At 42.1% G+C, this 23,506-nt stretch overlaps 1 protein-coding gene across 5 annotated transcripts in view; it reads left to right on the plus strand.

The window, feature by feature from the left end:
- LOC130291607 (calpain-5-like) overlaps positions 1 to 19,346 on the plus strand; it is a 184,552-nt gene extending 165,206 nt beyond the window's left edge. For all 5 annotated transcript variants that reach the window (XM_056540565.1, XM_056540566.1, XM_056540569.1 and 2 more), the window contains 4 exons: positions 8,184 to 8,386; positions 9,220 to 9,341; positions 11,668 to 11,804; positions 18,787 to 19,346. In XM_056540565.1, the coding sequence (XP_056396540.1) occupies positions 8,184 to 8,386; positions 9,220 to 9,341; positions 11,668 to 11,804; positions 18,787 to 18,969 (645 nt within the window). In that variant the 3' untranslated portion in view covers positions 18,970 to 19,346. The remainder of the gene's footprint in view (positions 1 to 8,183; positions 8,387 to 9,219; positions 9,342 to 11,667; positions 11,805 to 18,786) is intronic.
- Positions 19,347 to 23,506: the final 4,160 nt, after the last annotated feature.

Below are 23,506 nucleotides of genomic sequence, written 5' to 3' on the forward strand. Positions count from 1 at the left end.
TCTTGACAGATATTGCTTTGTTAAAGTCTCTATGTTTAGGTGCTGTGTTATCATACCTTGATGATGATGAGGATGAAGCAGGCAAGTTGGGTTCACTGAAGCTTAAGCTGGGGTTGTTTCTCATCCAAGCTTGATCACTAATGAACCTGCAAAAGTATGAGAATGGAGGAAAAGATACATTATAGTCTCTTTTGTACTCTGAGCCTCATTGTACCCATTTCTCTTGTAGGCCATATGGCAGTTTAGATACCATTGGGTTGACACCATGAGCGGTGTCCAGGAAGCTTAGTCCAGGTAGACAAGGATCTGTCTTTGCCAACTCTAGCCCCATGAGGTCACTTAGATCTTGCAGCTTGTGATAGTCTTTGTTTGCTAATTGTGGAAAGTTTTGCAGTCTCTTGAATAGACCGCTTTCTATGGCTTCAGAGCTACCATAGGTTTGTTCAAGTGTTGCCCATGCAGCAGCAAGACCTGCATCTGGGTGGTCAACATGTTCTCAGTCTTTTAACACAATCTGCAGATTCTGGTAGCAGCCATTTTATGAGCAAATCAAGTTCTTCGTTAGTAGTAAGGTTGAGATCAGCAATAGCAGCCTTGAAGGTGGATCTCCAGACCCTGTAGCTCTCTGCACAATCGTCAAACCTTGATAGGCTAGTGTTAATGAGCTCACAGCGTACCATATATTTGGCAAAGTCATTCAAATCTGATTTCTCACTCTTTGGTACCAAAGTAACTTGTGGAACCCCTTGGATGTGAAAGTTCTATGGTGATTTAGGGTGAGGTTTACCAGGGTAAAATGATGTAGCATGAGCGTTTAACTGTGGTTTAGTCTCTAAGGCTTGTGATGGCTGTAGCTTGAGTTGTAGCGCATCAGGGGAAGTCTCGTTGTTATTGGCATGAGTTGATGTGGTTTTCTGCATAGAAGTACTTGTGTTGCAGACTTAAAGAGGCTCAGGCATATGGCTTTGAGAGGTCTCTGTGTTGAGAGTCAGAACAGTGTTGTTAGTACGAGGTACAGGAAATGACTCTGTATCTTTGCAAATGTTATGCTTTAGTACATATTCACTGGTGCGTTCAACTGGATCTTCCAGTTCTGCTGGGATAGGACAGTCCGAATTAGTGCTTTGTCTTATTGCTTGTTCAAGGACTTTCAGCCTTGCCAAGGAAGCTTCTTCCTCCCCTTCTATTTGCAGAATTTTTATTTGGGAATCTGCCTCTGCTTGTTAAGCTACCTTGTGGGTTCTGCCTCTGCCTGTTGAGCTACTTTGCATGCTTCTACCACTGTTTGTTGAGCTACCTTGCATGCTTCTACCTCTGCTTGCTTTCTGGTAAAAGAGCTTTGCGCCTTTTTTGTTTCTGCATCAACGCGGGCCTCAATTAGCTTGTTGCTTAATGTTGAATTTCTGGAGCAAAAGGATCTACAGTAGAATAAAGTGCAGTGCGCTTGGTTGAGGTGGATCTGTGAGATCTGGTCTCCAGCAGTTGAGTAATGCATAGTTCTGCCTTACACTTAGCATTTTGCACTTCAAGATCCCTTTGTTGATTCAGAGCATTGGTCCTGGTCAGTTCTGCTAAAGAATCCTTTGTACAGAGGGCAGTCTTTGTACAGAGGACTGTAGTTCAGATTCCTCACAGGGTTGCTTGGACTTCTGAGTGCAATGAGCTTTGATTTGCTAGCCACTGTGCTACTGAATTTATGATAATTGAGTTGCAGTAGTCAGACAGGATTTTAGTAGTTTTGAGCTGGATAACTCACGATTTAGTAGCTGCGGAAGATAAGGCTTCAGGCCAAGCATGGATTCATGATGAGATATGAGATGTGCTTTCTCTGATAATCCGTCAGGAAGAGAGAGAATTTAGTGGCAGCAGCCCCTTATATATTAAGGGGGTGGAACAAAGCTCATTGGATAGCCAAACCTGTCAGTCCTGACCCCTGGAACTCTGGGTATCTCACATGACCCAAAGGTCCTTAAACCATAACATAACATAAATTAAAGGCACGTGACCTCTAAGGTCCTATACAGAGGTATCTTAGGTTAAATAAATATATATATTAAATATTACCATATTAAGAGGCGACTAGGGGTTAGCCCTTCAGGAGATCCCATTAGCATGGAAGGACTCTGGCTGAGGGGACTCCAGACAAAGGGACAGGACCAAGTCCTGTACCGGGACACCACAGTTACCTGTACGACTGTCGAGTTCTTTGCATGATGTATCTGTGTTGATTCGGCCATAAAATAGTGTTCAGAGCCTTGTCTAGACATTTTTACTGTTTTGCGAAAAATGCTACTGTCTCTTTAAGAAGACGAACAGCAGCTTAGACAGGTTAGGTGGCATAGTTAAATGTAGAGAAACAGTTTTCAACATTCACGTGAAGTGCATTAAGCTTGTGCGATCATGTGCTTCACAAGATGGCGGATGGCACTGAGCTTGATTGCAGATTAGGCGCATACATATACACAGCAGGCTGTAGGAATTCTACGCATCTTTTGACTATTCTGACTCCGATTGTTGTGATAGCGATTTATCCCTTGTAAGACCTCTATGCCTGGCCTGAATAAGCAGATATAACCACTGCGGACAATCCTTATCAGATAGCTGAACTTACCAATACTCTTTTCATCCACAAGCTGGTTTATTCTGTACATCAAACAGGAATACAGCAGAATGAATGGATTTCAGTATAATGCAGTCAAAAGATGATGCTTTCCTCAGCTTAGCATGCAGAATACATGAGTCCATGTTACATGTGGCAGATGCAGGCAGCCATGACACAGGAAGTGATGCACTAAGCAGGGGTGTGGTTACATAGAAAGGAAATGAGTCATAGCTTTCAGGAGAGAGAAACATGAGCATTACCAAAAAAGGTCACAAGGTGGCAGCAAATAACTAACCATAGATAAATCCATAGGAAATAGCTCAAAGAATAATCTATGTAAATTCCATCTGCAATAATGAGAATATTAACTGTGTAACAGCATACTAACATCAATTAACATTTTGCCAACTAAAACTAGACTAATACTAGATTCAAATGTTAGGTAGGAAAGATTTGGATAGAGATCCCATCAGAACTTATCTTTTTGTCTATATTCAATATCTGAGCCTTAATCCCAATGACTAATAACCAGATAATAGCTATTTACTTCAGAAGTATTTCATCAGTTTGCTTTATTTAAGCATTTTTGTAAAAATTGCATTACCCTTTAAAGGGGTTCTCTGCTCCTAGACATCTTATCCCCTATCTAAAGGAAAGGGAATAAGATGTCTTCTCATGGGGGATGTCTGCTGGATGGGACCCCCATGATTTCCGGCCACCCCGGCATTCTGAATATGTATGCTGGTTTCCGGCACCCGTGGGAATTTTATGTGAAAAGACAGTAACTTGGTTATTGTGAACCTATTTAGCCCTATATTTCCATCAGACTGATGCAATAAAAATACTGCATACTGCTGGTCTTTTACAGCTCTACATGTATGTTGGACTTTAGAAAGTATGAAATACTTCATGCTCTGGACACTATGAGACAGACACAGCAAACCTTCTTGCCACAGCTCGCATTGGTGTGCCATCCTGGATGAGCTGCACTACCTGAACCACTTGTGTGGGTTGTAGAATGTGTCTCATGCTACCACTAGAGTGAAAGCACCGCCAGCATTCAAAAGTGACCAAAACATCAGCCAGGAAGCATAGGAACTGAGAAGTGGTCTGTGGTCACCACCTGAAGAACCACTCCTTTATCGGGGGGTGTCTTGCTAATTGCCTATAATTTCCACCTGTTGTCTGTTCCATTTGCACAACAGCATGTGAAATTGATTGTCAATCAGTGTTGCTTCCTGAGTGGACTGTGATTTCACAGAAGTGTCATTGACTTGGAGTTACATTGTGTTGCTTAACCCCTTAAGGACCGGGACTTTTTCCGTTTTTTCATTTTCAATTTTTCCTCCTTAATTTTAAAAAATCATAACTCTTTAAAATTTTCTAAAAGAGTTGGAAAGGCTCTTGTCTGACTACCCACCAAATAAACCCGGGCTACCTAATTAGACACTTATACCCAAGGTGTCAGATTGTAGTTTGTCTGTAGAAATATATATATTAGGGCTCAGGGTTTGAGACAACTGGACAGGTTGTGTTTCAAGTAATATTTAAATTTATTGATTGTATATAATGTGACAATTGAATATTAGATAAAATGTAAATAGCAACTGCGTCTCACAGGGCCCTTGTGTAGGCGCAGCACCAACTATTAAGAACTATAGCATATGTATAGTACAGTATATAAAATATAAAAATTATAAAAGATATAAAATAAGAATATAGAGACAACCATAAACATATATATAGAGAGGGATCTGGGTGAGAGAGTCTTAGTCCATCCACTAAGGTCAATAATCTCCTCTCATAAAAAAGTCCTGCTCATATAGATCGATTCTGGTATTGTGGTAACCAATGGCAACCATAAGGTTAGTAACCCGTAGCAACCGTTCAGATGAGTCCGGCTATTTAAGCACTTCAACGTTTAAGTAGAAGATAAACTTGCTATTTGTAGACAATATTCAACATGAACAGCTAGTGTGCAGTCACTGTTAATATGCATGCATATTTGTATGATACTTTGTATCTCACCGCTCCCGGACACTGATGCGCTGAACTTCACGGGGATGCTGCGATCTCCTCCTGATGCGCTGTGTAATCCTGCAGTGTATTAGCACTGAGTAGCTGTCTTGGTGAGCGGCAGCATCACCGGAGACTCGGCCGTCTCCCACAGTGGTGATGTTGGTAGATGGTGGGTTGCGGGTGGTGTTGTCGCAGCGGTTCTGCGAATGCGCACGTACATGTGCCGGTGGCGTCCTCGTGGCAGCGAGGCGCGGATGTCTCCTTCACCGGGTGTCGGGTGATTGACAGTTTATTGTCCGGTATCGGACTGCTATTGACTTAAGCAGGGCAAATATACTGGTGGTCTCAATAGGTATTGAGGGGACGCTGGACGCGTTTCAGGACTGTCTCAGTCCTTTCTTCAGCAGTCCTAATATGCAAATGTGATGATTTTCTTTAGACACCTGGTCTCTAGTAATCCACAATCACCACATTTGCATATTAGGTTTCACCATCACATTTATACTCACAAGCAAAATATATATCCCATTTCACACTACACCAATATTTTAAATATTTGCATCATCATCAATATTTAGACTTTCACATAGTATTCACACTTTTATACAATAGTACACAGATACTATGATTTTATATTTATGGTCAACTATTACAATTGGCACACAATGAATTTACTTTATATATCTCAACATTCCATTCACACAAAAAGACATCACTTTGTAATTCACTCACGTATATTATTTAATACAGGTCTTTTTATTTTATTTTCAATGCATTACACAGCAGACTATATGTAATTCAAGACAGTCCTAGTCATTCAGTACTGAGCTCTACTACTTTCATTCATAAATCTAACACCACTATTTTGTTTTGTTTACTCTGGATCTGATGTCACTAATTGATAGAGGAGGAGTTAAATGTATAAAATACGATACAGTGACCCCCCATTACACTTATTGTTTGCTGCTGAAGAAAGGACTGAGACAATCCTGAAACGCATCCAGCGTCCCCTCAATACCTATTGAGACCACCAGTATATTTGCCCTGCTTAAGTCAATAGTAGTCCGATACCGGACAATAAACTGTCAATCACCCGACACCCGGTGAAGGAGACATCCGCGCCTCGCTGCCACGAGGATGCCACCGGCACATGTACGTGCGCATTCGCAGAACCGCTGCGACAACACCACCCGCAACCCACCATCTACCAACATCACCACTGTGGGAGACGGCCGAGTCTCCGGTGATGCTGCCGCTTACCAAGACAGCTACTCAGTACTAATACACTGCGGGATTACACAGCGCATCAGGAGGAGATCGCAGCATCCCCGTGAAGTTCAGCACATCAGTGTCCGGGAGCGGTGAGATACAAAGTATCATACAAATATGCATGCATATTAACAGTGACTGCACACTAGCTGTTCATGTTGAATATTGTCTACAAATAGCAAGTTTATCTTCTACTTAAACGTTGAAGTGCTTAAATAGCCGGACTCATCTGAACGGTTGCTACGGGTTACTAACCTTATGGTTGCCATTGGTTACCACAATACCAGAATCGATCTATATGAGCAGGACTTTTTTATGAGAGGAGATTATTGACCTTAGTGGATGGACTAAGACTCTCCCACCCAGATCCCTCTCTATATATATGTTTATGGTGGTCTCTATATTCTTATTTTATATCTTTTAAAATGTTTTACAAGTATATTTTTATATTTTATATACTGTACTATACATATGCTATAGTTCTTAATAGTTGGTGCTGCGCCTACACAAGGGCCCTGTGAGACGCAGTTGCTGCTATTTACATTTTATCTAATATTCAATTGTCACATTATATACAATCAATAAATTTAAATATTACTTGAAACACAACCTGTCCAGTTGTCTCAAACCCTGAGCCCTAATATATATATTTCTTTAAAATTTTCACCTAAAATTCTATATGATGGCTTATTAGTTGCGCCACCAATTCTACTTTGTAATGACATCAGTCACTTTACCCAAAAATCTACGGCGAAACGGGAAAAAAATCATTGTGCGACAAAATTGAAAAAAAAATGCCATTTTGTAACTTTTAGGGGCTTCCGTTTCTACGTAGTACATTTTTTGGTAAAAATTACACCTTATCTTTATTCTCTAGGTCCATACAGTTAAAATGATACCCTACTTATATAGGTTTGATTTTGTATTACTACTGAAAAAAAATCATAAATACATGCAGGAAAATGTATACGTTTAAAATTGTCATCTTCTGACCCCTATAACTTTTTTATTTTTCCATGTTCAGGGGGCTATGAGGGCTAATTTTTTGCACTGTGATCTGAAGTTTTTGTCGGTACCATTTTTGCATTGCTCAGACTTTTTTGATCGCTTTTTATTCATCTTTTCATGATATAAAAAGTGACCAAAAATACGCTATTTTGGAATTTGGAATTTTTTTGCGCGTACGCCATTGAATGTGCGGTTTAAAAAGCATTATATTTTTATAATTCGGACATTTCCGCATGCGGCGATACCACATATGTTTATTTTTATTTACACTGGGTTTTTTTTATTCTTGGAAATGCCAGGTGATTCAAACTTTTATTAGGGGAAGGGATCATTGAAAGGGTTAGTGACTTTTTTACACTTTTCTTATGCAATATTATAGCTCCTATAGGGGGGGCTATAACATTGCATATTCTGATCTTTAACAATGATTGATGCATCTCCTTAGGAATGCATCAATCAGTGTTTTCGGCGATTGAATGCTCAAGCCTGGATCTCAGGCTTGAATCATTCAATCGTCGATCGGACTTCAGGAAGCAAGGTAAGTATAGCTGTTCGGGATGCCGCGATTTTACCGCAGCGACCCCGAACAGCTCCCTGAGCTAACCGGCACATTTTACTTTCACTTTTAGCCACGCGGCTCAGCTTTGATCAGTGCCGCGCGCTATTAGCGGCGGGTCCCGGCTTCACTATGATGCCGGGCCCGCCGTGATATGATGCGGGGTTACTGTGTAACCCCGCGTTATATCACGGGAGCGGGACCAAGGGCGTAAGTTTACGCCCTTGGTCCTTAAAGGGGTTATCCAGGAAAAATCTTTTTTTTATATGTCAACTGGCTCCAGAAAGTTAAACAGATTTGTAAATTACTTGTATTAAAAAATATTTTTCAGTAGTTATGAGCTGATGAAGTTGAGTTGTTCTTTTCTGTCTAAGTGCTCTCTCATGACACCTGTCTCGGGAACCGCCCAGTTTAGAAGCAAATCCCCATAGCAAACCTCTTCTACTCTGTGCAGTTCCTGAGACAAGCAGAGGTGTCAGCAGAGAGCACTGTTGTCAGACAGAAAACAACAACTCAACTTCAGCAGCTGATAATTATTGAAAGGATTAAGATTTTTTTAATAGAAGTAATTTACAAATCTGTTTAACTTTCTGGAGCCAGTGTATATTCCTTATATATAGCAAGGCCTTCCTATTACCATGGAGATCTGGTTTCATCACCACAGGACCTGTAGACTTAGACAATCACTATCCAAATAGGGAAAATGATCTAGTGTATTTCTTTTCCTAGGTGGAACAAAATAGACAGTATAGAATACACAAGATGCAAGGACAGGAAAGAACTGCATCCTCCCCCTATATGAATCTGAGGTCCATTTTTCTGAGGAAGGTATTGAAGAAAGGCAGATACGTCATTATTCCTACGACTTTTCATCCTGGAGTTACCTGTGACTACAACCTCAGACTCTTTACAGATGTGCCGTCCAGTTTCAGGTGATCACAAGTTTACAACCTGGAAGTGTTATTATGCTTGTCTCTGTCTCTCTCTCTCTCTTTTCTCTCTCTCTCTCTTTCTCTATATATATATATATATAACTTCTGTGTGTATAATATACACAGAAGTATAATACATTTTTGGGACAATTTTTGTTAAACCAATAAATCTATTTTCAGTATGTACAAATTTAGTATAAGGCTGCTGCATCACCTTGTGGTGACAAACAGTACTGCAAAGGAAAAAGAATCGTAACTGGAGTAACAGTAAAATGAATGTAGCCTTTGTAATTATTTAGTAGGGAGCTCATTGTCCTATGTAATTGTTTGTGGCACATGCTGGATTCCCTTGTGTTTAAACCAACTATAAAACAAATATAAATAAGTTAAATGAATGTACTGCTGTAAGTATGCAGGGGGCTTATAAGATATAATATATTGGGCCTCATTTACTAAGAGTGTTGGGCTTTTACTAGTGTGAAATGTTGTTTCAGACTTGTTGGATTCCACTCTGTTTACTATAGGGATCACAGATTCGGGAACATTTTCTGACCAGCTTTTTCGAGGTGGAAATTTCCAGCCATTTAGTCACAGGATTTTCTGTGAATTCAATAATAAATAGGTTGGATTGTGAAACCGCGCCCCTTTTCAACATACCACGCCCCTTTTTGACTTTTCACAATGCAATGTCAGGTTAGTGGGATTTTCTTGGTGCACAATGTCGCTTAGTAAATGAGGGTCATTGTATTCACAACGAATGGCTCAGAATTGCATCCAGACATTTATAGCTTAGGTTTTGCCTCTTCTTACATGTTATCTGATGATCCCTGCAGAGAGCTATTGAAGGATAAACCCAGTGTAACCTGTTGGAACATCTTGTTTGGATATCCTAAAAGAGTCAGTCAAGTGTCGGTGCATAGCATAGAAGGAGTGGAGCCAAAGGGGAAACCAGAAGGTAATTTGAGGAAGCAGCAATATTCATTTTCAATTACTATCTTAGGTTGTGTTTACATGTTCAGGCTTTTAATTGCAATTATTGAATATTGAGCCAGGAATAGATCATAAATAAAGAACACCTATAAAGGAAAGACAGACTTTTCAAATCCATTCCTGACTTTAGATTCAATGATTGCAATAAAACAAACCTGAACATGTGAACACGCCCTTAAAGGGTTACTCCACCCCTAGACATCTTATCCCCTATTCAAAGCATATGGGATAAGATGTCTGATCATGTCTGTCCGATGTCTGTCCAATCTCCCCTGCTGCACCCGGAGTTCGTTTATAGCGTCGGGTGCAGCGCCGGAGGCTCGTGGCGTCACAGCTGCGCCACCTCAATGCAAGTCTATGGGAGGGGGCATGACGGCCTCCCATAGACCTGCATTGAGGGGGCATGGCCATGATGTCAGGAGGAGGGCATGACCGTGACATCACGAGCCTCCACCATGCATTGCCAGTCATCTGGCACGTGCACTGGATGTCTGGAGTGCCGCAGTCAAGATCGTGGTGGTCCCCAGTGGCGGGACCCCGCGATCACACATCTTATCCCCTATCCTTTGGATAGAGGATAAGATGTCTAGGGGCGGAGTATCCCTTTAAAGTGTACCTATCATTTGTTTTTTCTTAAGCATACATTTGTCCAAAAATATATACTTATAGGTAGTGTTGCTCGCGAATATTCGCAATTCGAATATTATTCGCGAATATCGCATATTCGCGAATTCGCGAATTTCGCGAATATAGCGCTATATATTCGTAATTACGAATTTTTTTTTTTTTTTCTTTTTTCTTTACAGTACACATCACAGTGATCACCCCTCTCTGCTTCCAGCTTGTGTGGTGTAAAGAAGGCTCTAATACTACTGTGTGAGACTGGCGTGCGAAAATTCGCATATGCGAAAATTAGTGTATGCTAATTTTCGCATATGCGCATTTTCGAGTATGCGAATTTCCTATATGCTAATTTTCACATATGTTAATTTTCACATACGCGAAATTTCGCGTATGCGAACATAAAACGAGAATATAACGAATATGCGAATATTCGCGAATATATGACGAATATTCGTCCATATATTCGCGAATATTCGCGAATTCGAATATGGCCTATGCCGCTCAACACTACTTATAGGCTGTTAAAGATCAATTTGTTCTATATACAGCTGCAAATGACTAGCTTACCTTTACACAACTATAGAGAACACTTATATAACTCTACCTGGATTCAACATCCTGAAGACAGATTTATTTTTGACTTATAAGAATTGATTAGTATCGGCCCTAGTAGACTTCCAAGCTAATGATAACAGGTTATTAACCCCTTAACGACACAGGACGTACCCATTTATCGGTTATACATTATAAAACATATGGTTCTGAGATTTAATATTGAAGGGTTTTGATTTTTAACTCCTATACTTGTGTCCCTTCTTGCTGTATCACCAATTGGTTTAGGAAGTGGTTAAAATAAAAACTTGTGGTTTGATCTCTACATGCTTGTATATAATGAACAATATTTTCTCTAGGGACCAAAAACATGTTTATTTATCAAATTGATTATATACCAAGGCTGGGTTACTTTTTTGTGCCCCTCTGAAACCCAATATTTGCATTTAATAATACCCTTCCAGCACTTAAAGGAGTAGTCCAGTGGTGATTCAGTGGTGAGCAATTTATCCCCTATCCTAAGGATAGGGGATAAGTTGCAGATCGCGGGGGGTCCGACCCCTGGGGCCCCCCGCGATCTCCTGTACGGAGCCCCGACAGCCCGCTGGAAGGGGGCGTGTCGACCTCCGCACGAGGCGGCGTCCGACACGCCCCCTCAATACAACTCTATGGCAGAGCCGAAGCGCTGCCTTCGGCAATCTCCGGCTCTGCCATAGAGATGTATTGAGGGGGCGTGTCGGCCGCCGCCTCGTGCGGGGGTCGACACCTGCTATCTCGGCGGAGAGCCGGGGCCCCGTACAGAGAGATCGCAGGGGGCCCCAGCGGTCGGACCCCCCGCGATCTCAAACTTATCCCCTATCCTTAGGATAGGGGATAAGTTTTTCACCACTGGACTACCCCTTTAAAGCTACTCCTATTGAGCTATACACCAGTCACTGAATTAACTCTTCATATGGCAGGTATCCAACATCTCTCAATCCTAATAGGAGTCCTAGATAATGAGAAAAAGGGTAAACACAACAAACTTTGGGGCAATAAGAAGATAAAAGGTCTTTCAAGTAATGGTATTGGCATACTACTGTGTGTAATATGTGGTAAATGTGTTGTAATTCTAGGCGCTGATCTGTACATTATTATCAAATGTGAAAATGAGAGTGTTCAATCTGAAGTCTACAAAAGTACAACCAGCGCCGTCATTGATCTGAAAGCAATTTTCTACCGTAGGAGAGTGGGTGAACCAATTGCTATTCAGGTAATGCATTATAATACCAAATAAATCATATAATAGTAGGGAATATATACAAAAAAAAACCCATCATAACAGCAAAGTTAAAGAGTACCTGTCATTGTGTCTAAAACTAATTATTCAGTTAGCTATACACTTTTTATGCACTTTTTATTTTTTTTCAGAACTTTTAAAATCATTATTTCTTACCCCCTCTTCAACATATTCTCTTTATAAAACACATTTAGAGCAATATTTAGTCCAACACATGAAAAATTAATACAAATTAGAGGTATCATTTAAAAAAAATTGTTAAAAACATATTTAACATCTAATTATAATGCAGAAAGCTGAAAATGTGTTACAAAAATGTACAGATATTTGATATAGCAGAATTTGTATCAACCCTTAAATGGGCACTGTCAGATTAAAACACTTTTTATATGTTGTACTTATTGGCAAAACCATTAACCTTTCTAATATACTTTTCACAAATCATGTCTTATAAAACCATGGCTTTGTCCAAGCTCAAGCACAGGCATGGACAAAGTCCAGTAAGTGAGAGTGGGCTAGCACTCCTCTGTGCTCTCTCCTGTCTGATAGCACTCCTCTGTGCTCTCTCCTGTATGATAGGACTCCTCTGTGCTCTCTCCTGTCTGATAGCACTCCTCTGTGCTCTCTCCTGTCTGATAGCACTCCTCTGTGCTCTCTCCTGTCTGATAGGACTCCTCTGCGCTCTCTCCTGTCTGATAGTACTCCTCTGTACTCTCTCCTGTCTGATAGGATGTTCTCTCTCCTGTCTGATTCAACCCTTAAATGGGCACTGTCAGATTAAAACACTTTTTATATGTTGTACTTCTTGGCAAAACCATTAACCTTTCTAATATACTTTTCACAAATCATGTCTTATAAAATCATGGCTTTGTCCAAGCTCAAGCACAGGCATGGACAAAGTCCAGTAAGTGAGAGTGGGCTAGCACTCCTCTGTGCTCTCTCCTGTCTGATAGCACTCCTCTGTGCTCTCTCCTGTATGATAGGACTCCTCTGTGCTCTCTCCTGTCTGATAGCACTCCTCTGTGCTCTCTCCTGTATGATAGGACTCCTCTGTTCTCTCTCCTGTCTGATAGGACTCCTCTGCGCTCTCTCCTGTCTGATAGTACTCCTCTGTACTCTCTCCTGTCTGATAGGATGTTCTCTCTCCTGTCTGATTCAACCCTTAAATGGGCACTGTCAGATTAAAACACTTTTTATATGTTGTACTTCTTGGCAAAACCATTAACCTTTCTAATATACTTTTCACAAATCATGTCTTATAAAATCATGGCTTTGTCCAAGCTCAAGCACAGGCATGGACAAAGTCCAGTAAGTGAGAGTGGGCTAGCACTCCTCTGTGCTCTCTCCTGTCTGATAGCACTCCTCTGTGCTCTCTCCTGTATGATAGGACTCCTCTGTGCTCTCTCCTGTCTGATAGCACTCCTCTGTGCTCTCTCCTGTATGATAGGACTCCTCTGTGCTCTCTCCTGTCTGATAGCACTCCTCTGTGCTCTCTCCTGTCTGATAGCACTCCTCTGTGATCTCTCCTGTATGATAGGACTCCTCTGTGCTCTCTCCTGTCTGATAGCACTCCTCTGTGCTCGCTCCTGTATGATAGGACTCCTCTGTGCTCTCTCCTGTCTGATGGGACTTTTCTGCGCTCTTTCTTGTCTGATAGCACTCCTCTGTACTCTCTCCTGTCTGATAGGACTCCTCTGTTCTCTCTCCTGTCTGATTCAACCCTTAAATGGGCACTGTCAGATTAAAACACTCTTTATATGTTGTACTTCTTGGCAAAACCATTAACCTTTCTAATATACTTTTCACAAATCATGTCTTAGAAAATCATGGCTTTGTCCAAGCTCAAGCACAGGCATGAACAAAGTCCAGCAAGTGAGAGTGGGCTAGCATTCCACTATGCTCTCTCCTGTCTGATAGGACTCCTCTGTGCTCTCTCCTGTCTGATAGGACTCCTCTGTGCTCTCTCCTGTCTTATTTGTCTATTGTAGACACAGGTCATCCCCTTCACACTGCTTGTCTAATTTAAGATTTACAAAAGTTGTGCACTTCTTTGATAAATTTTGTGCAAATATAGAAAGGCCCCCCTTGCTCTACCGTGCACCCCTTCTCTACCTCACACTTCACAGAGCTGTGGCATTTACCTGCAGTACACTGCTCACATAGTGAGAAGTGCTGGAGCAGCAGTGTGCGCCAAACAAAACTGCACAATGATAAAATCATAAATCTTTATAAACTACACAGAGGGGGAGATTCTCAAAGAATTTTACGGCAAAAAAAAAAAAAAAATTTGGCACTTAAAGTATCAACCACATTTTCAAAGAGCTTCGTGCCACGGTTTACACTGTTCACGTCAGTTTTGTAAAAGTGGGCGTGCCCACGTATGTTGTCTGCTTTAGGGTGCGTTCCCACCTGGCGTATACGCAGTGTATTTTACGCTGCGCAAAATTTATGACAGCAGCGAGAAATACGCTGCGTATTCCTTGCTCACTATACACACAGGGCTTTCCGGTGGCAGCCCTATGCGTGTAGTGACTATTGGAGGCAGAGCCGCGCGTCCCAATCATGCCGGCACATGGCCCCACCTCCAAAACTCGCTACACACATAGGGCTGCCGCCAGAAAGCCCTGTGTGTACAGTGAGCAAGGAATACGCAGCGTATTTCCCGCTGTTGCTGTAAATTTTGCGCTGCGTATACGCCAAGTGGGAGCGCACCCTTAAATGAGGTGAGAGTTTACATCAAAAATTTCACAACAGCTTTTTCATAGTGTAGAAATCACAAATGGTTGTAGTTTTATTGTTTTCTTCTAATTTTAGATATGTGAATGCGGAGGACTACGTCAGATTCGACAGATTGCGATGATGAACAGGGTTTTTTTTTTAAATGTCAATATAAGGGTTAACGAGGGCTGTTGGGGAGTGTTTTTTTTTTGTATAAAATTTTTTTTTCAATGTGTTGTGTTTTTTATAATTGAATTTTCAGGCTTAGTAGTGGAAGACGTCTTGTAAACAGAATCCATTACTGAGCCAGGGCTTAGCGTTAGCCCCAAAATCAGTTAGCGCTATTATTACCCCAGTACCCACCGCCACAGTGGTGCCTGGAAGAGCCGGTACCAACAGCCCCGGAGTGTCAAAAATGGAGCTCCCTGGCATAGGCGGTAACAGGCTGGCGTTATTTAGGCCAGTAACAATGGTCCTCGCCCACCCTGTTAACGTCAGGCTGTTGCTGCTTGGTTGGTATCTGGCTGATAATGAAAAAATGGGGGAACCACACACGTTTTTTTTTATTTATTTATTTATAATAATAATAAAAAAAATGCATAGGGTTCTCCCTATTTTCAGTATCAGCCAGATACCAACCAAACAGCAACAGCCTGACGTTACCAGGATGGGCGAGAACCATTGTTACTGGCCCTCTCCAGCCTAAATAACGCCAGCCTGTTACCGCCTAGGCCCAGGAGCACCATTTTTGATGCTCCGGGCCTGTTGATACCGGCTCTCCCCGGAACCCCTGTGGCGGTGGGTACCAGGGTAATAATTGGAGGTTAGCGTTAACTGATTTTGGGGCTAACGTTAACTTAGTAATGGAGTCCGTCTATAAGACGGCTTCCACTACTAAGCCTGAAAATTCAATTATAAAAAACACAACACATTGAAAAAACATTTTAATATAAAAAAAACGCTCCCTCTCAGCCCTCATTAACCATTTCATTAAAATGAAATAAAAAACGCTGGTCATCGTCGCAGTCCATCTAATCTGACATAGTCCTTCCCTGGGGAGAGCGCACATAATCCAGCTTGTTCATAATCCGGGAGCCTCCAATTGTTGCTAAATTACAACTCCCATCGTGGGGGCTGTAGTTAAGCAACAGCTGGAGTCTCCATGTTTGGGAACACACTGCCAGAAAGGCTCTGTTCCCATTAAGCAAAATGCATAACGAGAACAGAGTCAGGCCTGGACTGTCTAGCTCGATCTGTCCCTATTCCCTTGGACCACTACTCCCAGCATGGGACAGAGTCTGTCCCATGATGGAAGTAGTTGTAGTACCACAGCGCTGAGGGATGGCACTTGCACATCCGCCGGCTGCGGGACTTTTAGGACTACTCCTCCCATCATGGACAGACTCCGTCCATGATGGGAGTTATAGTCCAAGGGCTGAGGGGCAGATCGCACCGGGTCATCCTCCAGAGACCCGCTGTCACATACAGCTGTCCCATTTCATAATCCCCACCCAGGAGATGGAAGCTCTGATTGATCCCGTCTCCCGGCGGTGGGGATTATGAATTATGAGCCGTGTATACAGGAGACGGCGGGCAGCGCAGTGTACCCGCATGTGCCGCCAGCTTTTACAGTTAATAAATGCAGATCACAGCGGGTCTCTGGAGAATGACCCTGTGGGATCTGCCCCTCAGCCCCTGGACTATAACTCTCATCATGGGCAGTCTGTCCCATGATGGGAGTAGTTGTAGTACCACAGCGCTGAGGGATGGCACATGCACATCCCCCAGCTGAGGGACTTTTAGGACTACTACTCCCATCATGGACAGACTCCGTCCATGATGGGATTTGTAGTCCAGGGGCTGAGGTGCAGATTGCGGCAGGTCATTCTCCAGAGACCCGCTGCGATCAGCATTTATTAAGTTAACAGACCGGCGGCACATGCGGCTACATTGCGCTGCCCACCGGCTCCAGGCTCCAGTATACATCTCTCATAATTCATAAGTCCTGCAGCCGGGGGATGTGCAAGTGTCATCCCTCAGCACTGCAGTACTTCAAATACTCCCATCATGGGACAGACTCTGCCCATGATGGGAGTTATAGTCCAGGGGTGGAGGTGCAGATCGCACCAGGTCATTCTCCAGAGACCCCTTGCGATCTGCATTTATTAACTGTAAAAGCAGGCAGCACATGCAGGTATACCGCTCATAATTCATAATCGCCGCCACCGGGAAACAGGGGCTCTGATTGGTGAATAGCTTTTCACCAATCAGAGCTCCCGTCTCCCGGGCAGGGATTATGAAATGTGACAGTTGTATATAGGAGCCAGCGGGCAGCGCAGTATAGCCACATGTGCCGCCGGTTTTTACAGTTAATAAATGTGGATCGCAGCCGGTCTCTGGAGAATGACCCAGTGCGATCTGCCCCGCAGCCCCTGGACTATAACTCCCATCATGGGAAGAGTCTGTCCATGATGGGAGTACTAGTCCTAACGGTTCCAAAATAGTTAATATATTATGTTTCCAAAATACAAAGGGGAACACAAGTTTCACATTCTCAGATGCTTTAGAACACTTTGGTACGTTTCCTCCGAGGTGGTGTATATTTGCGAAAGAAAAGTGCATTTGTGCATTTTTTTGCATTTAAAAAAACACGCAGTTAATAAATTCGATTCTATGGTAAACTTAACCGCAGACATGACTATGAAGAATTCTATCAGATTTTGCGCAAAAAAAAACACGCAAAAAAAATCTTGCGCAAATTTTTACATGAAAAAAAAAGCTCTAAATACAATGATAAATTCCCCCCTTTGTCCTTACAACTTTTTTTTTATTTTCACTGATATTAATTGTCCGCTTGTAACGACTTTATATAGACAAGAATGTGTCTTTCCATAATGTGAAATTTTAGTTTTGAGTTCCTTTTTACTAAATGTGAAAACAATTCTAAAAATGTATTTTGTCTTTAGCCCCTTAAGGACTCAGCCCATTTTGGCCTTAAGGACTCAGACAATTTAATTTTTACGTTTTCATTTTTTCCTCCTCGCCTTCTAAAAATCATAACTCTTTTATATTTTCATCCACAGACTAGTATGAGGGCTTGTTTTTTGCGCGACCAGTTGTCCTTTGTAATGACATCACTAATTATATCATAAAATGTATGGTGCAACCAAAAAACACTATTTTTGTGGGGAAATTAAAACGAAAAACGCAATTTTGCTAATTTTGGAAGGTTTTGTTTTCACACCGTACAATTTATGGTAAAAATGACATGTGTTCTTTATTCTGAGGGTCAATACGATTAAAATGATACCCATTATTATATACTACTTTTATATTATTGTTGCGCTTAAAAAAAATCTAAAACTTTTTAACCAAATTAGTACGTTTATAATCCCTTTATTTTGATGACCTCTAACTTTTTTATTTTTCCGTATAAGTGGCGGTATGGGGGCTCATTTTTTGCGCCATGATCTGTACTTTTTTTTTACTTTTACTTTTACATTTTTTTACATTTTTTTTTTACACTTGAATAGTCCCCATAGGGGACTATTCATAGCAATACCATGATTGCTAATACTGATCTGTTCTATGTATAGGACATAGAACAGATCAGTATTATCGGTCATCTCCTGCTCTGGTCTGCTCGATCACAGACCAGAGCAGGAGACGCCGGGAGCCGCATGGAGGAAGGAGAGGGGACCTCCGCGCGGCGTTATGAATGATCGGATCCCCGCAGCAGAGCTGCGGGCGGTCCGATCGTTCATTTAAATTGCGAACTGCCGCAGATGCCGGGATCTGTATTGATCCAGGCACCTGAGGGGTTAATGGCGGACGCCCGCGAGATCGCAGGCGTCGGCCATTGCCGGCGGGTCCCTGGCTGCGATCAGCAGCCGGGATCAGCCGCGCATGACACGGGCATCGCTCCGATGCCCGCGGTTATGCTTAGGACGTAAATGTACGTCCTGGTGCGTTACGCACCACCTCACCAGGACGTACATTTACGTCCTGCGTCCTTAAGGGGTTAGGGGTTATTGAGTGCAAAATTATAGGGAAAACTTAATTTTTTTCTATTTCAGCACAAGGTCTAAACATAATAAAAAAAATAATAATAATCTAAGGGTCTGAAGACTTTCCTAATGCATTTTATATAAATCCCAAAGGCAATAACAAATGTATTGCGACAGTATCTGCTGAATTAATTTAACATAAAACCATTTTTTTCTACTTTGACCCTAAGGTCTGGAGAAGCAAGATCATGAGTGACCAGTTCCTAGGCCAAGTGCTTCTAGCTGCTTTGCCTAATGACCCAGTAGAAGAGCAGAGTCTCCAGCTGCACAACAAGGATGGGCGAGCAGCACAGGAGATGCCAGGCCAGATAAATGTCAAGGTTGTCTCCTCTAATGACCTGCTTGAACTGTGAATGTGAGAGAGTCTCCCGGACACAGACAGAGCTGCGAGCTAAAGACTGTCTGGCATGCCTGGGTAAATGACGTCTTCTCAGTTCGCGTGCACAGGAACTAGCTATATGTATTAGCGCTTAGCACATCCAGTATTTTTAAGTCATCTTGCAGGAAAACACAAGCATAAATGAGCAAAGTTCCATATTCTAAAAGATCAAAGTTTATGGCACATCCTAAAAATCCTGAAATACTGGCAGTAACCTGCTAGAAGCCTGATATTGTTCCATATTTATCATGAAATATTCATGTCCTATATTTTGCATCTGGTGTTCTTATTTTCCTGCTTGGAACCACATTACATCATAAAAGGTACTTTAAATGGGTACGTCGGTGAAAAACAAACATCAACTGGTGCCAAAAAACTTAAATTTGTAAATTACTTTTGTTACAAAATCTTAATCCTTCCTGCACTTATCAGCTTCTGAATACTACAGAGAAAGTTGTATAGTTCTTTTCTGTCTGACCACAGTGCTCTCTGCTGACACCTCTGTCCAGGTCAGGAACAAATCCCATAAGCAAACCTTTCCTGCTCCGGACAGTTACCGACACGGACAGAGGTGTCAGCAGAGAGCACCGTGGTCAGACAGAAAAGAACTACACAACTTCCTGCAGGATATACAACAGTTGATAAGTACTGGAAGGATGAAGATTTTCTATATAGAAGTAATTTACAAATCTGTTTAACTTTCTGCCACCAGTTGATTAGAAAAATATTGTTTTCCTTTAGAGTACCCCTTTAACCTAACATGGGGAATAGTGACAAAACCCATTGGGCTGCTCTACTTTCATTTCCATGCCACATCAGGATACTGGTCCAGTAGATTTAAAGAGAAAAAATAAATAAAAAATACAATAGAACTTGGAGGTTATTTAGATACAAGTAGGAAGATTTATCAGTGCATTTATGGCAGAATATGGAGTTTTGCAAGAAGTACAGTGATCCCTCAACTTACAAAGATCTGAACATACAATAGTTTCAACATACAATGGTCTTTTCTGGACCATCGTAACTTGAAACCAGACTCAACATACAATGTACAGACAGTCCAGATCTGTGATACCTGTCAATGGCCGGAAGAACCGACCAATCAGAATGGGCATTCACTGGTAAAACCCATGTATTACTGAAGCGTATGCACTGACTGGTGTCTGGTAGCGCCCCCTACAGTACAGGGAGGTATTACATGTTCTGTACACTTTACCTGTACCAGGGTTAGCTGCTCCTTTGGACACCAGGTGAGGGTGACTCCATTACTTTTTAGGATACTGTGTACTGTACAGGACCCTGAAGAAGCTCCTGTCCTCTACATAGACCAGTGTTTCCCAAGCAGGGTGGCCCCAGCTGTTGCAAAACTACAACTCCCAGCATGCCCGGACAGCCCTTGGCTGTCCGGGCATGCTGGGAGTTGTAGTTTTGCAACAGCTGGAGGCTCCCTGTTTGGGAAACACTGACATAGACAGTGATTTACAGCTCCCAGCAGATCTTTCTTACTTTTATATGTAAGGATTTGCTTTATCTATATTAGTTATCTACTTATTTTTCTTTAATCCTCACTTTTTCCTATTTTTGGAGGACATTTTGGTGCCTTTAGAACCAATTACCAGGTTTCCATAGAGTTATGGTCTCAACATACAATGGTTTCAACTTACAATGGTCGTCCTGGAACCAATTAATATTGTAACTTGAGGGACTACTGTATATATTTATGTAACCATTGTTCCATTCTCCCTACATATGTGATACTTTTACACTATATAGGAAATAGTTAATGGGTAATTTTCCCACTTTTCCTTTGCACTATGGTACTCTCCGTCTTCAGTATTATATTGCACTGAAAGCTGATGTGATAGTTTACACGTTTTGGACAGTTTTACAATAGCTAATGTGTGGAAACCTAACCTTCGGGTTTGCACCTCCGTTCTGTGAGTTTAGCATTTTGAGCAGGTGCAGATTGTAGTGTCTGCATTAAATGCTTTGGGGTGCATTCCCACAGGGCGTATACGCAGCGTATTTGACGCTGCGCAAAATTTATGGCAGCAGCGGGAAATACGCTGCGTATCCCTTGGTCACTATACACACAGGGCTTTCCGACGGCAGCCCTATGTGTGCAGTGAGTTTTGGAGGCGGAGCCATATGCCGTCGTGTCTGTGACGCGCGGCTCCGCCTCCAAAACTCACTACACACATAGGGCTGCCGCCGGAAAGCCCTGTATGTGTAGTGACCAAGGGATACGCAGTGTATTTCCCGCTGCTGCCATAAATTTTGCGCAGCGTCAAATACGCTGCGTATACGCCCTGTGGGAACGCACCCTAGAAAAGTATTGACATAACACTTCAATTATAAGTTTGTCACGTTGCTTACCCTGCACTGCCACAGCACCCCGATACAGAATCAGGACTAAGACCATACAGTTTGCCGTGAGATGCAGCATATCTCAACGATATCTTCTATAGAAACATTATAAAAGGTAAAAGTGACAAAATAGGAAATTTAACATGTCACTTATACTGCACGGTGAATGCTCTAAAGAAAGCAACTAAAACTATGACAGAATTGCTGTTTTGTTATTCATCTCATTTTTCAAAAACATAAAAAGTCAAAACTTTCATATATCAACCAATGAAATTGACAGCTCATTCCACAAAAAAAAGAAGCACTCACAAAGTACTTTGCTAAAAATATAGGCTATGGTTCCTTTTGAAGAGTACCTGTCAGATCCCACAAGAATTAATGTTACTCAGTTTCTAATCCTGACCATGTACATCTAATTTTTATGCCTCTATCACCTGTATTTATTATAAAAATACCTCTTTTCATTAGCTCACAGTGTTACAAATCCTCTCAGGGGAAGGGGGTGTGTCCCTTCATTGTGGTGGTGCGAGGTGATTGGTGGGTCTGCTCATGCAGCCTTGACCATGAGTCAACTCATGGGAGTTTGAAAATAAAACATTGTGACTATAAAGCATTTTGCTAAATTTGTGGTCAAAAAGCCCTCCTCTACCCCCCGCCACCCCCCCAAAAAAAAAAGATACAAAAACTGTCAAACAATTGTAAAGTCAAAATGGTGAAAGTTGAACCTCCTTTCTGAGACCTTACATGGGTACTAACAGCAGGGTTCATAATTTATCAAAATAAAAAAAATGCTAATTAAATTAATTAAAACACATTTAGGGCAATAATCCCAATCAGGGCTGACATCTCACACCCTCCTTTCAAGTATCTCATAACCCCCAGCAGTAATCACTTTCAGGAATCTAACATCCCTCTCTTTTTCAAGCCGTAATAACTTTTAGGCATTGCATATACACTTCAGCAGTTATCAGTTTCCGTCATGAGTGCCCTGCCCCCCCCCCCCCCCCCAAGAGAACTCCTCTAATGTAGACCTTCTTGTGCACATGTATATATTCAATCAGCAGTAAACAAAGCACTACAAAGGCTCCATCCTGGTAGGAAGTGACTACTATGTGATGTCATTTTATGGTTGCCATCTTGACAGTAGGAATGCTATGGAAACCTGGTTGGGAATCACTGACCTATCCTGTGGATAGTCTATACATTTTCAGATGGGGATAACCTCTATAAATCATGTGCGGTACGATGGTCTTAGATTAAATTTCTGTTTTTTTTTTTGTTTTGTTTTTTTTTATTCGGATGTTTCTGCTTCTAATTTTCTATAAATACAGACAAAAACATACTGATCAAAATGTAGTACAATGTGTCTTGAAGAAAGTGATCTAAAGTTACTGCAATGTTGTAATGTACATCAGATTTGAAAAGGTTCTGCATCCTGAAGGCTTAAAGCGCAACTGTCATGGATATTGTACCCCCCACACTAATAACATGATAGTATAGATGATGATCACGGAAAATAGAAAAAACACAGCACAGCACTCACCCTTACAGCAACGTGTCTTGGTCCAATAGTACAGGGGATCGTGGGGGGGGGGGGGGGGGAGGAAAGCGGGCTCAGCTGAGCCCGAGTCGCAACGGCTCCGTTTCACGGCAAAAAAACACTTGGTCACGCCTTGTCAGCAGGAAAATAGTTTTATCGTGCGGTCAGCAACTGTCGGATAGGCGTGGCTGGGGATCGTAATGCCCCGCCTCCGCCACACCTATCCCCTGTAAGTGAGCGCTGGAACCACTGTGTGATTGACACACAGGTCCCCACCCCCGATGTTCACGATGTGCGGTCCGGTGTGACTCCACTGAGCCTATACATATTATGTGCACCTTTATGATATACAGTGCCCGTACTCCTTTTCTCCTGGTGCCGGAGAAGCGCTGCTTCTGCTTTCACTAGAGGCAAAGAGCTCGCTCCCTGCCTCTAGCACTGCACAGGCGCACTGAGCTGGTGGCAGACAATGGGAGCGAGCTCTCTGCATCTAGTGAAAGCAGAAGCAGCACGTCTCCGGCACCAGGAGAAGAAAGGAGTACGGGCAATGTATATATAAAGGTGCACATAATATGTATAGGCTCAGTGGAGTCACGCCGGACCC

This window comes from Hyla sarda, chromosome 9 (assembly GCF_029499605.1).
Source record: "Hyla sarda isolate aHylSar1 chromosome 9, aHylSar1.hap1, whole genome shotgun sequence".
NCBI classification, from domain to species: Eukaryota; Metazoa; Chordata; class Amphibia; order Anura; family Hylidae; genus Hyla; species Hyla sarda.